Source organism: Notolabrus celidotus, chromosome 12 (genome assembly GCF_009762535.1).
Source record: "Notolabrus celidotus isolate fNotCel1 chromosome 12, fNotCel1.pri, whole genome shotgun sequence".
In the NCBI taxonomy this organism is placed as follows: Eukaryota; Metazoa; Chordata; class Actinopteri; order Labriformes; family Labridae; genus Notolabrus; species Notolabrus celidotus.
Window position 1 is genome coordinate 10,984,048 of NC_048283.1, and position 15,612 is coordinate 10,999,659.

General features: G+C 39.0%; 2 protein-coding genes across 2 annotated transcripts; both read left to right on the plus strand.

The window, feature by feature from the left end:
- Positions 1-10,235: 10,235 nt before the first annotated feature.
- Positions 10,236-11,878, plus strand: LOC117822735 (endochitinase A-like). Its single transcript, XM_034697621.1, has 4 exons — positions 10,236-10,758; positions 10,874-10,914; positions 11,004-11,099; positions 11,822-11,878. The coding sequence occupies exons 1-4, from the start codon at positions 10,236-10,238 to the stop codon at positions 11,876-11,878; spliced, it is 717 nt and encodes a 238-aa protein (XP_034553512.1).
- A 988-nt stretch (positions 11,879-12,866) lies between these two features.
- Positions 12,867-15,295, plus strand: LOC117823333. The gene is made up of 4 exons (XM_034698486.1): positions 12,867-12,988; positions 13,217-13,293; positions 13,550-13,645; positions 14,931-15,295. Exons 1-4 carry the CDS (start codon positions 12,970-12,972, stop codon positions 15,180-15,182), a joined length of 444 nt encoding a protein of 147 aa, XP_034554377.1. The 5' UTR covers positions 12,867-12,969; the 3' UTR covers positions 15,183-15,295.
- The last annotated feature ends 317 nt before the right edge of the window (positions 15,296-15,612 follow it).

Here is a 15,612-nt window from a genome sequence, read left to right on the forward strand (position 1 = left end):
TTCAGCTGCACCGAGGACAGCACATAGCCATAGACTGTAGATAAAAATGGACAGCGTTGCTCCGCCTTTTCCCGTTGTACGGTTCTGAAGCCAAAAAATCCCACTCCTGGGCGCCGCCATTGTGCAGCCAGAGCTTGTGAAACCACTGTAACGAGCTCCGCCCTACAGCGTAGCGTCACTAGATGCTGTCCTTTGAAGTTTCCCTCTACGGCGGCTGTGAATCAAAGGAAACCCGGAAGTAAAACCTGGTTTTTAAACTCTAATAACTAACGAAAAAGAAACTTTTAAGAAAAAAGAGGTCTTGAACACAAAACAGTCAAATAATAACTACATATCACCACAGCATACGGATGTGAGAAACATTTATACAACGTGTATTTATTTTCTAAAATTTGACTGCTCCCCCATTCAAATTAATGGGGGGGACGGATTTTTTTACCTATACTGCAGCCAGCCACCAGGGGGCAGACACACTGCTGAAAGCTTCACCACCAGGGGAGGATCCGGCTCGCTTGCACACAGCACTCTACTTTTTTCAAGAATAACATAAACATTAAATAGACACAGCGGTTTAAACGCAATTTCAAAGGCAGTCTCAGGAGACGACAGATAGGTGCCGAGATCCATTAAACATCAGTGTTAGGATCCATGGCTGACACAATAAATACAGTGGAACTCCTCCACAACTTCCTCTGGCTTGGAGATGTCTCCTGAATAGAATCATGCGAGCTCCAGCATTTTCTGTTCCCTATCAGGGTGCTCAGTATCGTGAACAGTTTGGCCATATCTTGATTCTAGAACTTTCCCACCAAAATATCGAGGATGTAAAAATAAATCTCCACTGAGAACAAAATGCGAACGAGGCCGGTCGATTCCCGTGCCGCCGCTGTGACCTCACATCACAACTGATAAAGGGGAAAGCCCCGACCCAACACCTGCTGAGCTGAAGTCCGAGATTGAGCGCACCTAGTAGGAGTGAGAGTGACGCAATAACATGCAGGCATATTTCCAACACCGATTCTAATAAATATAGGCACTAGGGATGTAAATTTGAAGTATTTTCAGTGATCGATCTTTGGAAATGTTAAAGCTTCTGTTGGTAGGAATGGTGGAAAAAACGTTACTTTTTTTCTGCTGGGTTTGGAGAAAAGATCATAATACCCATTGGTACTCATCTGTAAGTGGAGTAATTTGAGACTATTGTGAAAACTCTGCGTTTTCCAAGGCTTTTGTATCAAGCAATGTTAAATTTTTCCCTCGTTCCCGTTATGACGGACCAATCATAGCCAATCTCCAAACCTCTGTCCTGATTGGTTAAGGGGGGGGGCCCTACTACGTCATCCAATTGGTTATGAGTCCAGCACTATCATGACTGCACATGCCGATCTGAGTTGGGGTGCTAAGAGGAAATCTGGTTGGGAGGGATAGTGTTGATATTCGAAGTCCCTCTCTCTGAACAGATGTTTACTCCGTGAATACCAACAGCAGCTTTAACAATAAATTATGGCTTAATCATTAAAAAAACGTAAACGTTTTCCATGTCAAAAACAAAGCCAAATGCGAAGATCGTATTGAATATCAGCATGTGGAGCAGGCTCACTTCAACATGATGATTACTGCAACAAGACAACTGAACATAAACATATTTTAGGCTCACAGTGTCCAGTTTTCTGTCTACTCGTTCTTATTGAGAAAAAATAAGTATATGAATGCAGTCAAGTGTCGGCCGGGAGCGCAACCGGGTCATAATCAATCTGGCAGTGGAGAAAAAGAGTGCTCGTGGAGACCTGTAACTCAGCCGCACGCCCAAGCTGATCGTCTCCGCTGTGCGCAACACCTGTAGTCAGCTGATTCACGTGAAACAAATGCTTTGAAGATAAAAAAAAAATCTCCCTGATGGCTGAACAAAATTTAAGACCATATGATGTTTGTTCCATGTGATATAAAATCCGAACAAAAATGTGTTTGAGTAAGTTCTTAAAAATTGATCAAAACTCGGGTTAGGGCTAACCCTAACCCTATCCCCGAACCCTAACCCTAACCCTAATCATAACCCTAACCCTAACCCTAACCCTATTCCTAACCCTAACCCTAACCCTAACCCTAATCATAACCCTAACCCTAACACTATTCATAACCCTAACCCTAACCCTAACCCCAACACTAACCCTAACCCTAACCCTAACCCCAACCCTAAACCTATTCCTAACCCTAACCCCAGACCCTAACCCTAAACCCTGTCCCTAAACCTATTCCTAATCCTAACCCTATTCCTAATCCTAACCCCAACCCTAGCCCTAACCCTAACCCTCTTCCTGACCCTAACCCTAACCCTAACCCAAACCCCTAACCCTAACCCTATTCCTATTCCTAACCCTAACCAAATCCCTAATCCCTAACCATAACCCTAACCCTAACCTTAACCCCTAACCCTAATCATAACCTTAACTATACCCCTAATCTCAACCCTAATAATAACAACCCTAACCCTATTCATAACCCCAATCTAATCATAACCTTAACCCTAATCATAGGCCTAACCCTTATCATTACCCTAAGCCTATTCATAACCCTAACCATAACCCTAAGTATTAGTGAACAAGATAGAAAAAAGTGAACATTTTCTAACGAATGAGAAAAACTTGAAAAATAAAAAAAAATTCCTTAGTAGGCGAAAAGCTTTAAAAAAGTGAAACGTTTTCTTTGGAAGCGAATAAATCATTGAATAAAGTGATTATTTTTTCTGCTGGAACGAAAAAACTTAAGAAAAGCGAAAATGTTTCTTATGATGCAAAAAACTTGAAAAAAGTGATTTGTTTTCTTTCGTAGTGTTAAGAAATAAAATAAGTAATCTGTTCAATAAACTTGAAAAAAGAGATCATTCGCAATAATGTGGTCGTGTTTCCTGAAATGTTGTTTTGGTTTTGCCCTCCAGAGCCACTGTAGTGGCATTCTCAAAATATTCCACTCTGGAGCCCTTTCTGTGTGAACAGCCTCTCGATGCCACACCTGCATAAGTCCCAGCTCACACCACTCAATACTGTTTAATTGACGTGTATTCCCTTTAACCTCTTGCGTTGCATTTTGTTTTGCATTGATCAAATTTTCTCCTCCCTGTCTGTCAAATTGTTTACTCTGCTATTGAACTACGCTTTGTTTGTCAAAGCACTTTGTAAACATTTGTTTTTAAAGGTGCTATATAAATAAAGTTATTATTATTATTATTATTATTATTATTATTATTATTATTATTATTATTATTATTATTATTATCATTATTGTAATATTTTGTGAAGCAATTTGTAACCTTGCTCTATGAAAGGCAAAAAGAAATGTCAAAAGGCACAAATAAAAAAAATGATCTAATTAAATTACTCAAAGGCTTCTCTTTTACACCTGTCACAAATCTCACCCACAGCAGTGACGCCCAGGTGATGCTGACCATGTACACTCTGCACTTCAATCTACTGTACTGTAGTCTTATCTTATGTAAACAGCTGAAGTCTGGCCTATGAGAGGTAAAATGATAATAAGATGACATAAAAAATATGATTCAAAGCCAGATTCAACCACCAAAACATTTTTGGAAATAAATTTTCATCTCCTGTGCATGTTGTGAAGCCACACTTTGAATGAGGTATACACAGTAGATAAAATGTATTTCATTTCATTTGGGATGAAAACAAGGCAGGACTTCTGTCACCTCAATCGTGCCAGTGCCTTTTGTGTCGTGCCCAAGAATTCTACGTTCTCTTGGCCACAAAGACCTAATTGTAGTCTGCAGGGGCTTTATGGCCAGCAGAGAGAGGGGGTCTGATTTCACATTGTGTTGAACAGAAACCAGGAGTTTCCCTATACAATCAGCCCCACAGGGCACTGAAATCTCACCTGTGCTCTTATAGGCCAGAAAAGCTTAATCCACTGAGCTATTCTAGTAAATCTGTAATTGCTAGGTGCACAGTGTGAGTTTGCTTTCACTATAGCAACCAAACATAATGATGAACTGTAACGTAATACATTCCTTTAAATGGAGTTGACACACATTGAAGGAGTATTAAGGGATATTCTGACAGCTTGACGTAGAAAGGGTAGTTAAAATGTGTAATCATATGTCTTATTTCACTCGATATGGCAAAGTTTTACAATTATAAGCCTTTTGTAAGCATTCTGTCATTTTACTGCACCACAGTGCCTACATTTATCTTGTAATTCATTCATCTTTCTTGGTTTGATCAGATCCAGGTTTCAATCAAAAAGTTTACCCTGCGAAAATTGGATTATCATATAACAGATCCTGTCCGTTTTCACACAAAATGCTCTAATTGAATCACCTCACTGTGAAAAAAACATCACACCATTCATTTAAGGGCTTCTGAAGACCCACCCAGCAACAGCAGGTTTTAGCCTCCTCCTCCTCCTCCTGCTTTTCAAAGTGGTGCAGGTGAGAGTTTCCACTTATTAGGTTGTCACTACAGTGCAGTGGGTAGGAGGCGGAGGGGGGGAGGTGACAGAGAGCACTAGAGAAAGGGGACGCCAGACAGAGAGAGCTCATTCACTTCAACCACAGCTGACCATACCAGCCCACAAAGAGCAGCACAGGTAAGACGACTTGAATATTAAAAAATGTTGATCTGAATGATGGATTTTGTCAGTTTTACCTACATTCAGCTAAATTCTACACAGAGAATCAAAGGGGATGCAGGTCAAAAAACAGTGGTGCTATTGTAGCAAGGGTGATGCGGCAGAGAAATGCTTCTGTATGTCTTATGGGATGACGTTTCTAGTATTTCATCTTGTAAATCCGTTCAACCAATAACTAACCAATAAGACCAAATAATGTTTGGGTAAATAAGTAAATCAGTCTAAATCTATTCAAGAGCTTTTCTATATTTTATGTCCAAACAGGGGAATCTTTTTCTAATGTTTTCCACATCAAGATAACTCAAAACTGTTTAGTCTAGTCTTAACGGGTTCTCTTTGTTCCTCATAAAGCAAAACTTAACGTAACTTTGTGAGGCTTTTATTTGAGGCACCTTCTTAACGCAGAGATTCCGCGAATAAAAGTCTTACTTCAGTCGTACTAAGTTGATATAAAACTATCTCTTAGTGAAGACACTAACTTTACTTTAATTTATAATTATTAACACCAGGTGATGTCAGTGGCACTGTAGAATATTGTTCAATGAGACTTATATTAAATCCTGTGCATGACTCATCATTACCACATGATGAAAGTGTTCAGAGTGAGTTAAAAAAAAACAAAGCAACCCACACGGTGTGATATGGAGGATCAGGATTTAGCACCTCAACACACATATTAGTGCTTAGCACATCAAATTAAGTATCCTCTATGGATTTGGTTCTTTTTCCAAATAAACTCTGCATTTTGACCAGGAAGCCAAAATGGCTACTGTTGTCACTCAGTTTCCAGGGTGGAGAGCCCAAAGGAGCCCGGGCTGGGATCCAAGGGAGAGGGGAAAAAACAAACCGTGCTGCTTAGCGGTTCTCCCGCGGGGACTGAACGAGGAACAAACACATTTTAATTGAGTTCACTGATAGACCTCAGCACACAGACACACTTATGAAATAATCCGAGGTCACAACATTGGACTAAGTAAAGCAGGGTTGACCTCATGAGGGAGTGACCATCTCTGAAAAGTAGCTCATGATGCTCTAAAATGTTTTTGGGAGTAAAAATAGAAAAAAAAAAAAAAAAGAAAAAAGCAGCTGAACCACATTTATAGAGTGACTCATCCAAACAATTATGAGATCAGTTTCATGGGGAACAATTAGAGAATTGTTAAAAGAGGAGACCTCAGGTGACTCTCACCAATCAAAAATTCTCACAGGTGGGTAACAGTGAGTAAGCACTGTCATTCAGAGAGCTGTAAGCATAAGGAAACAGTTTAACTTGTTACTGCAGTCCCAACCATCTTACAGTTATATTGTAAACACTTAAATGAAGTTTTCATTTGATCAGTTTAATCTACAAGCAGAGATTTGCCTTTGTAAAATGTGTGGACATTCATTGCAGGACATCTTTCTGCTCATTTCACTTATGTCTGTTTCCCTTTCCCTTAAAGGATTGAACAGAATGACCTCATCACATGCTGGAAAAAGTGCTCCAACTCTCTATAGTTATACCATGATGACCTCCACTACAGGTACGACATAGATAATTTATAAGCCTCATTGTTGGTTTGAAAAACATTCGTTACGTTCGTGCAGGCATAATTAAATTAAAGGTACTGCCTTGGCCATTGGAGTCGCCAAAATTGACACTTAATGAAGTTCCTTACAGTGGGTTTACATTAAAAAACATCTCAGGGGAAGGTAATAAAATAACTGCCAAACAAGTTACTGTCCTCTCCTTTGCTTCATTAACTGCCCGTCGTCGGATTTTCCTTCTCTGGAAGAGTCATTCACCTCCTTCAAACACATCCTGGCTTCAGGATCTGCAATCATTTTTAAAATTGGAAAAGATCAAATACACCATTTGGGATTCAACAGATACATTTTACAGATGTTGGCAGCCTCTCATCTCTCACTTTCAAAGAATGCAATCTATTTAGCTGAACTAAAGTGTCATGGCAGGATGATTATATATGCTCACTAGAGATCTAGGAAGAACATGTTGATGTTTGATAACATGATGTCCTTCTTTGTTGTTACTATTGATATTGTTTGATTCTGTATTATTATTACTTAGTAATTTTATTTATTTTATTTTTGTTAGGTTCACTCTCTTTTATACACTTTTCATATCATATATTTATTTGCTGTCTCTGTTTGTTTTACTGCAATTATTAAATGTTGAATAAAATTTGGTTATGAAAACAAAAAAAAACACCTCAGGATTAAGGACAGTGGGGTGACAGACTGGCAGTATATGTTGTATGTAGAGAGCCAATAAAATCACATGATAATTAAGAATGGTCCATCAGAGTGAAGGGATATTAACAAAGTTGTTATATACCCTGCAAAAAGTCAAATCTTAGCCAGTGTGTTTGTCTTATTTCTAAAAACATATCTGCAGATTCAGCCAGCAAAATGTACCATAGTCACATAGCACGTAGCATGTTAACTTTACTGGCTGCTACGGCAGATACTTTTTTGTAATAAGACAAAAACACTGCCTAAGATTAGAGTTTTTGCAGTATAAATCCAAACTTTTAAAATATTCCTTCACTTTACTAAACCTAGTACTGTCACCCTGTTGTAATGTTGTGTAGTCATTTTTTCTATACTCTATACCAGTGTTTTCCAACCTTTTTTGAGCCAAGGCACATTTCTTACATTAAAAAAATCCGAAGTCACACCACCAACCAAAAGTGTTACAAAATGACACATTTAGTCTCTCAATTAATTAATCTGTTTATCTGAGAGGGGGACTTCTTTAACTGTGTCAGGGCGAAGCATCTCATTTACAATGGTCTTTGCAGGTAGTATTAATGTCTCTGCCACATTGTGTGGCTTTTTTGATTTGGCTACGAGTTTAGCTACTAAGTAGCTAGCTTTGAGAGCTCTGACACTGTTGTAGTTTTTCTCATAAAAGTTGCCTTTTCCGCCACCCATATTACACTCTTCATCAGGGTTTCAATTTTATCCAGGGCCCAGTTTGGAGTTTTCATTTTTCCTTTCCAAATTTTTATCAATCGCTGTTTTACGCCTACTTCTTGTCACATACACCTTTCACGCACATCATTAATTCTATTGTCTTAAATTAACAAGGTCATTAGTGTGCTTTATTGCCACCCAGTTGGTGGGTAGCGTAGGTCAGTACATGGACGAGTATTGAATTACACTGCACAGACGCACTACATGGCAAATTATTTGCAGTATATTATATGGATAATATTTTTTGGGACTAAGTACAAGAAATTGGATAATTTTCCACGGCTCACCTGACTATCTGTCACGGCACACTAGTGTGCCACGGCACAGTGGTTGAAAATCACTGCTCTATACAACACTTTTCTTGCCAGTCTGTCACACCACTGTTCTTTTTCCTGAGCTGTTTTTTTATTTTGAATAACTGGCAGATAGTTTTACTCATTATAGAAATTCAAGCTTTTTTTTTTTTTGCTCTTGAATGAGATTAATCTGGACTTGTCAGGTGATTCTGGTTTATATTAAGTCTAATGAGATATTTTAGATAAAAAACAAAACAGTACCTTCGATTTGTGTTTTTACAGTGTAATAGTTTCTTATGCAAATCAGACGTCATAGCAGTTGCCACATTGAGTCCTTAAATCTCCTGTGACATGCCTGTTTAGTGATAGTTTGTTATTTAAAGCGCAACATTTTCATTCAACGAGTCACTAGTGTAACTTTATTTGGGTCCGAGTATGAAAGTAAGAGATCAGGAGATGGAAGAGGAGCATAACAATCTAGAGAACAGTACATACTGCTAACCAACACTCTGGGACATTATTTCACTGTCCCAAAAGCAAAGATGTCATGCTGCTGCTCTCTCATGAATAGGTAACACACAAATGTTGGCATGGATACTGTGCACCAGTGCTACACACAGGTGAAATAAGTTCAGGGATTGTCAGAGTTTAAGAGCTTGATCCACAGGGGCATTGAATACCTACATCTCACTGTGATGTTAGAAGCAGACCGTGATGGATGCTACAAGCCAGAACATTATTGTAGTGGAGATAATAAAAATAGACTCTTATGGACACTAGTTCCTTGAGTTTATCCTTTCCTATAATTATAGCGGAGAACGGGGTTGGTTGTCACACTTTTTACTGTTTTGATCATTGTTCAACATCAAAACATCTTTCAATAGTCATTCCTACATTAAATTGAAGCTTAAGGTATTAGCTTGAATCCCTCTCATTTTCCAACTCATTGTAACAAAGAGGCAATTAACTAATCAAAGACACTCTGACACATTGTGACAACCAACCCCATCACAGGGATGGTTGTCAAACACTATGGGGTTGGTTGTCACAATGGTATTTCAATGGGAAAAATCTTCTAAAAAAAGGCAAGAAGGCAGAACCAAATTTGGAGGTTGAATTGCACTGACAAGTGATAGGCCTACATAACTTAATGCATTTAGGGAACACATCTTTAGGCCAGCCTATATAACAACATAAAGAACCAAACAAATAGGCCTAACAATAATGGCCGACTCAACTAGGTTACATGTAGTCACTGTCTGAGTTACAGTGATGGCAAATGTAGGGTCTGCGCACTCTAATTTCACCATGCATGATTTTGCCAACATAGGGGTTGGTTGTTACATGTGGTGACAACAAACCCCAAAGAGAATGTGACGACCAACCCCAACTGGAATTTTTTGCTAGCATCAAGGCTAACAACCATCTAACAACTACTTAGCTAGCTAATAAAAATCTAAACTATAGCTTTCCCCTCACACTAAAAGCCTAGAAGAAAAATACTGAGGAGCTGAATATTTACAATTTGACATGAAAAACACAAAACGTCCTCTCACCTCAAGTTCAGCTGTCTTACTCCAGAGAAGACTATGTAGGTGAGCTCTGGTCCTAATTCTCGACATGTCCATACCCCAAATTGAAAGACAGTGCCCTCTGGTGGCGAGATATAGTGTGTCAACCAACCCATGGGACAACTAACCCGTTCTCCCCTAATGTGTCATAATTAGGTTGTCTTGTCATACATACTGCAAGCTTTGCTGAAATGTGGATGTATTAAGTTTTTATTTCCTTTCTTCATGACCTTGGAAGTGTGAGATTATGTTTTAAATTCCCTCTTTGATGTTTTGGGTACAATCTGAGTATTACAATAACTTAGAACAATGTTTACTTCTGATAATTGAATGTCAGTATTTCATAATCTATTCATAACATAGTTGTTGAGATATTTTGATCCGAACCAAAATAGCTTACTAGCGGACACCGTTTTATGGTAATCAGTTACTCAGATGATGAGATATTCCATTGGATAAGCATATACTTGAGCCAATGATTGGCAAAGTATTTGGAATTCATCCTTATGACTTACTTTTTTTCCCTTGGTGTATCAAGTTTCATTTCTTTTGGGAAAGGAATCTAAGTGAATTGTACATAAAGAAAAATGTCTAGCTAATCTTCATACCTGAAATCAATCTCATGTCATTTTTCGTACTCACATTTTCCTATATTTTTCCCAAAATGCAAGGCTACAGCAGAACCCTGCACCTCTTCCTATTAGGAATACTTCTTCCGTCAGTATTAGTATTAGGCCAAACCACCACTACCATGCCTTTAGTCTCCTCCACTGGTGCCTCTGCCTCCATGTCTACTGTGTCCTCTGGAGCCACTACCCAGTCCACTACGATGAACACCAACACCGCAACCACCGCATCTGGAGCCACTACCCAGTCTGCTACGATGAACACCAACACCGCAACCACCGCATCTGGAGCCACTACCCAGTCTGCTACGATGAACACCAACACCGCAACCACCACATCTGGAGCCCAGGCAGCCTCAACCAATCAGCCTTCCACTTCTGGAGGTACAATGATGACCCCCACTGCTCAGTCCTCATCATCCACCACAGTCCCTACGTCCTCTGGAGGCTCAGCAGCCACCACACAGCTTGGCTCCAACACACCCTCTGCTTCATCTTCGTCACCTATCACCTCTAATTCAATCAGTGCTACTAATTCAGGAACCAACTCTGGCCCCTCTACAGCTGGTGCCATGACCATGACCATGACTCAGGCCAGCCCAGCCTCAAACTCGATGATGTCTACCAATCAGCCATCTGTCTCCACTGGTATGGTTTAGTTCACAAATAAAATGTTTCAGCTAACTTTGAAGCTGTGTTTCCTAATGAAAATAAATCCAGCTACTGATCTAGCTTCTTTTTTTCTCCTGCCTTTTTGTTGCAGGCATGTCTGGTATGAATGGAACCAACTCTACGATGGCCATGGCAAGTTTACCTTAAAGAAAAAAGTATATATTTTTTGCTGTTCTCTGATCTCTTGTTTCTAGAATGCTAACTGTATCTCTCCAACACAGATAAGCTGCCCCTCTTTCGCCTGTAACTACTCAGACTGCTACTCAATGTACATGAGTCAGAACACCACTAAATGCAATCCTGGTGACTGCTGTGAGGTAGGGAGGCAATGCCACTGGAAAACTTCATGAATGTGCTAAACTTGTCACAGCCTTTACATGCACTAACCTAAGAATCATTGGATCACAAAGGTGTAGCCTCTTGGAGTGAAGCCCTGTTGTTTAAGATTTCTGGTGTTGCTTACAGTGATGGAGTATTGCCGGTCCGAGACTTCCTATTCCATTCTGTCGTCATTGTTTGGAGTCTGGTTAGCAACTAAAGACATGATAATCAAGTTCTGTTGAGAGATAACTTCAGACCAGATTACTAGTTGTTCTTACATGCAGATGTCCTAACACAGAGCTTAATATCAAGCTATATTACTATCAGATGTGTGCCAAGGGGTTACAGTGTTCGACTAGTACTATCCTATTAATATGTGCTACTAAGCTGCTGTTCACATATCTGCACTATTGATTCAAGCTATGGTAGCATTTTTCGACAAAGCAACATAACATGACACAACACCAGGTTTGCAAAAAAGGCAGATTAGTCCCTACTTTTTTTTTACACTCCACCTGGACTTTTTTCCTGCATTCACTCAGAGCCTGCAATACTGAAGCGTATTGCGTTTGCATGAAAAAAATAAATTCTGCTATGTTTTTCTGAATTAACGAGTTAATTATCTCAGAATTTCTGAATTAACGAGTTAATTATCTCGGAATTATGAGAAAAGTGTTCTGTTTTCCTTAATTAAAAAAATCCGCTCTGTTTTTCTCAGAATGAGCCTTACGTCTTAAAAAAGCTGCAGAGTCCTCAGGTGCCTGCGCAAAGTTGACAAGCAAATCACAGTACCACCTATGTTACTTAGAGACACTAGTATCTCCCAATGTCTTAAACCCAGACCAAAATGAAACTGGATTAAACTGAACAACCAGGGCATGTTTACTTCCTTGTGTGGCCTTGACATGCTATACTGTAGAGGTATGTCGTTGATTCAGAAAAACAGAGCAGAATTTTTTTGTCATGTGAACGCAATACGCTTCAGTACAAAGGGACCTACAGATTTTGAATTAATTTGCAAAATCTCTCTATAGAGGCTATATGCACTAACATATACATACAGACAAAAAGAGACCAAACAGTGGCTGTAATTGCTAGGTGCAGTTTGCTTTCACTATAGCAACCAAACACAATGATGAACTGTGACATAATATATTCATTTCAATGGAGCTGACACACATTAAAGTGGTATTAAGGGATATGCCTATTTTCTAAACAAAACCAATGCAGCATAGCGTTATCAGTGCTTGTCAAAACCATATCTCCATCACCAACCAATCAAAATAACAAAGGACAAGTCCGCTGATACCAAGTTTGTCCAAAAAAAATAATGGTGGTGGAGGTCTTTAGGGAGAAAAACTGCTGATGGTGCTAGAACACAATATCATAAATAGTTCTTATGCTTTCTTTGAAAAAATTCCACTGAATAAAATCAATAAGAAGCATAAGTGCATTTTAAAAACAGACTTCAAAGGAAGTGTAGTAAGACAACTTTTGTAACTGAGCAACTGTAAAAGCTGTTGAGAAGCGTTCTGATAATGAGGTTGTCGATGCTGTCAGTTATAAAAAAAATTCTGTTAACAAACACAGGCCCTTAGTGATCCATATAAGCACTGTAAAGATGATTTGACATCTAACTTGAGAGTGATAACTGTGTTTACATTTGTCTAATTTTCTGTTTCAAATTTTTTATTGAATGTATTCTTGTGTCTCTCTACAATATACCAGCTGATTAAACAGGCCGACATGTATTACACTGTTGGCTGCAGCAGTTCCTGTTCTGAAAGCTGCGTCAACGCTTCTCAGACCAACTGTTCAGTGGAGTGCTGCAAACCTTCAGGCTGTCTCAATGGCAGTTTTGCATCCATGATGATGACAACCCCAGGTGAACAGGCTCATCTTGAACTTCCCTATGTGCATGCCTCTCATAATGGTTTTGTTTTGAACATCCTGGCACTGTCCTTACAAATGTATACAGGTTTATTTGATATTGTGAAGCACCGACAGCTGCTCTAGAAATATGCTATATTAATAAACGTGACTTACTTACTTATGTGTTTAGTTTCAAGTTTGCAAGCTTCTGACAGTTTACTTTTCCTTTATTTAATTATAGCAATGGCAACCACAAAAGAAGCAACAACCACACCAATGGCTACAACCACAGCCAAACCGCAAACAACAGCAAAAACCGTAAGAAAAAGCTGCATGTGTGTGTACTGCATTGTGAACGAATGAGCAGAAGATCACTTGACCAACTGCTAACTGTCAGCATCCATCAAAATGCAATTTTTTTTAAACAATTTTGACTTTTTCTCCATGCTCATGATAACTGCGCAATGATGTAATATCTTCATGGAGTAAATAACATCTCAGACACTTTGCCAAACTGTAAGCCAGCTCTGGTGTGTAATTAGTATTCCCCTTTATACTGTGCTGTTTTTTCTAGGGAAACCAATGCCATCAAGGTAAATGTACGGGTACAGACTGCTACAAGACTTTCAAAACTCCACAGACATGCTCCTCTTCACAGCTACACTGTCAGGTAAGAACCAACATGTTTCATGCTAACATAATACAATTCTAGCAATAATATCTCATCCCATGATTATAATTTGGTTTATTTGTGGCTGCCTTCTATGGAAGATTATTTTTGCCAACCTTTTTAAACTGTCATTACATGTATGGTGTCTATTTTTTCGAGCACACTTTGTCAAATAAAGCAATTAAAAAGCTCCCTTGGACCTCAACTACAAAAAGAAATTACACAGGTGGCCAAGTTAATACATTAATAGTGGGGAGCACTAAAACTAGCATATTTGCACAGTTCAATATTGAAAAATAAAGTGAAACTACATCTAACTGGTTTAATCCATAGACTGTATAAAATATGGACGTAGTATCCGTGCCGTCACCCATCTGTTTCTGAAGCGCTGTTTCGAGGCCCATTGTCGACTGCAGCCATATTGCTGCTGTCAAGCGAGTATAACGTAAAGAGGCGGGCTTTGAGCCTCCTAGCCAACAGCTACAGTGTTCCCGCCTGTCAATCAAGTCAGCTGTGCCTCTCATTGGAAGACTCGTACTCTAAATGTCTTCAAAATTGCTGTGTTAGAAAAAAATTCACCCCCGTACAGTGTGTGCCAATCGAGAAATGAGCTATCCAGTCTACACTCGTCTTTTGTACCAGGCTGTAAACATGTTTATTTCTGCTGTAAAGATCGTTTTTTTTAAATTGGTGTGTATGTGGTTTCCAGTACTTCCGGAGCCAGCCTCAAGCGGATCCTCGATGAACTGCAGTTTTTAGCACTTCCGCATTGGACTCATATATTTTTAGACCGGAGGTTGCCGCTTGGTTTAATCTCACATTGTTTTTTTAACTGATACATCTAAAACCATTTTTATGCCTGTTATGTTAAAATATCTTATTTTAAGGGCTGTCAGTGTTAACTAGTAATCTGGATGCAATTCAGGTCCAAAATGAATTTAAAAAAAACAACTTCTCACATGCTGTTTTGTCCCTTTTGGGACTCCATGGCTAGGCTGCCGCAGCATCTTCTTGCTTCCTACTGATGGAAAATGACACCATTACACTTTGAATGGCTCAGTCGACAAGTCAAAAGTAATGTACACTTTGTGTCAAACAGAATAAAGATATCACTGCAGCACTTTTGAGATTTTGAGATTTGACAGTTTTATTTATTATTGATTTAAAAAATCTCAGTGATTAACAAATGAAAAGACCGCCTCCATGGTATTTGTAACAAGAGTTAGTCTCATTTAGAGAATGATTAAAGACTGTTTTTTTCTCACTCACGTGTTTGCCTTCTCAGCTGAAAAAGGAGACCGTAGGTTCCTCTATGCAGTGGACAGCAAGTTGCACCACAAACTGTTCCGCTGAAACTCCATGCAAGGCCACCACAAAACCTCCATGTCATCTTGAGTGTTGCAACGCCACCCTGACCTCCTGTCTCCGGTTGAACGGCACGCTGAATGTCCCCAATGTAGCCACAAGAGGGCCCCATCTAAACACAGAATTGATAGCCTCCTTTCTTTGCATGCTTGCCCTCACTTTGTTGCTTTAAGTGAGTGAGTCAAAACTTGCTTAGCTGCTGTGCGGGTCTTTAAGTAACCAGAGCTTTACGTAACTCACTGTCTATCCAGAAAAGAAAGCTTATCAGTGCAGAGGGTTAACAATACTTCATTTAAATAGTTCATCTCCCCCCATATTTTGAATGGTATATCATTGTATATATATATATATATATATATATATATAAGGGAATATGTAAAGCCTCTGTTATAATGTTGGTTTCAGTTCCTGTTTTATATATAAAAAAAAACCTTCCCAAAAGTTTGGGATTTTTGGTTCAAGACCAATAAAAATGGCTTTGAACAGTATTCAAAAGTTGAAACTACTTGGAATATATCAAAACACAACAAGAGAAAATCAGTCTTGGTGTCGTTTTGCATTTCTGGGGAATACAATTTCTAATTTAAAAATAACATTTCAGG

Coding starts and splice junctions, on each gene's coding strand:
- LOC117822735 (XM_034697621.1), top strand. CDS start 10,236: ATGCCTTTAGTCTCCTCCACTGGTGCCTCTGCCTCCATGTCTACTGTG. Junction 10,759..10,873: donor TCAGCCATCTGTCTCCACTG/GTATGGTTTAGT, acceptor TTTTTGTTGCAG/GCATGTCTGGTATGAATGGA. Junction 10,915..11,003: donor CCAACTCTACGATGGCCATG/GCAAGTTTACCT, acceptor TCTCCAACACAG/ATAAGCTGCCCCTCTTTCGC.
- LOC117823333 (XM_034698486.1), top strand. Junction 13,294..13,549: donor CGCAAACAACAGCAAAAACC/GTAAGAAAAAGC, acceptor TGTTTTTTCTAG/GGAAACCAATGCCATCAAGG. Junction 13,646..14,930: donor CTTCACAGCTACACTGTCAG/GTAAGAACCAAC, acceptor TTGCCTTCTCAG/CTGAAAAAGGAGACCGTAGG.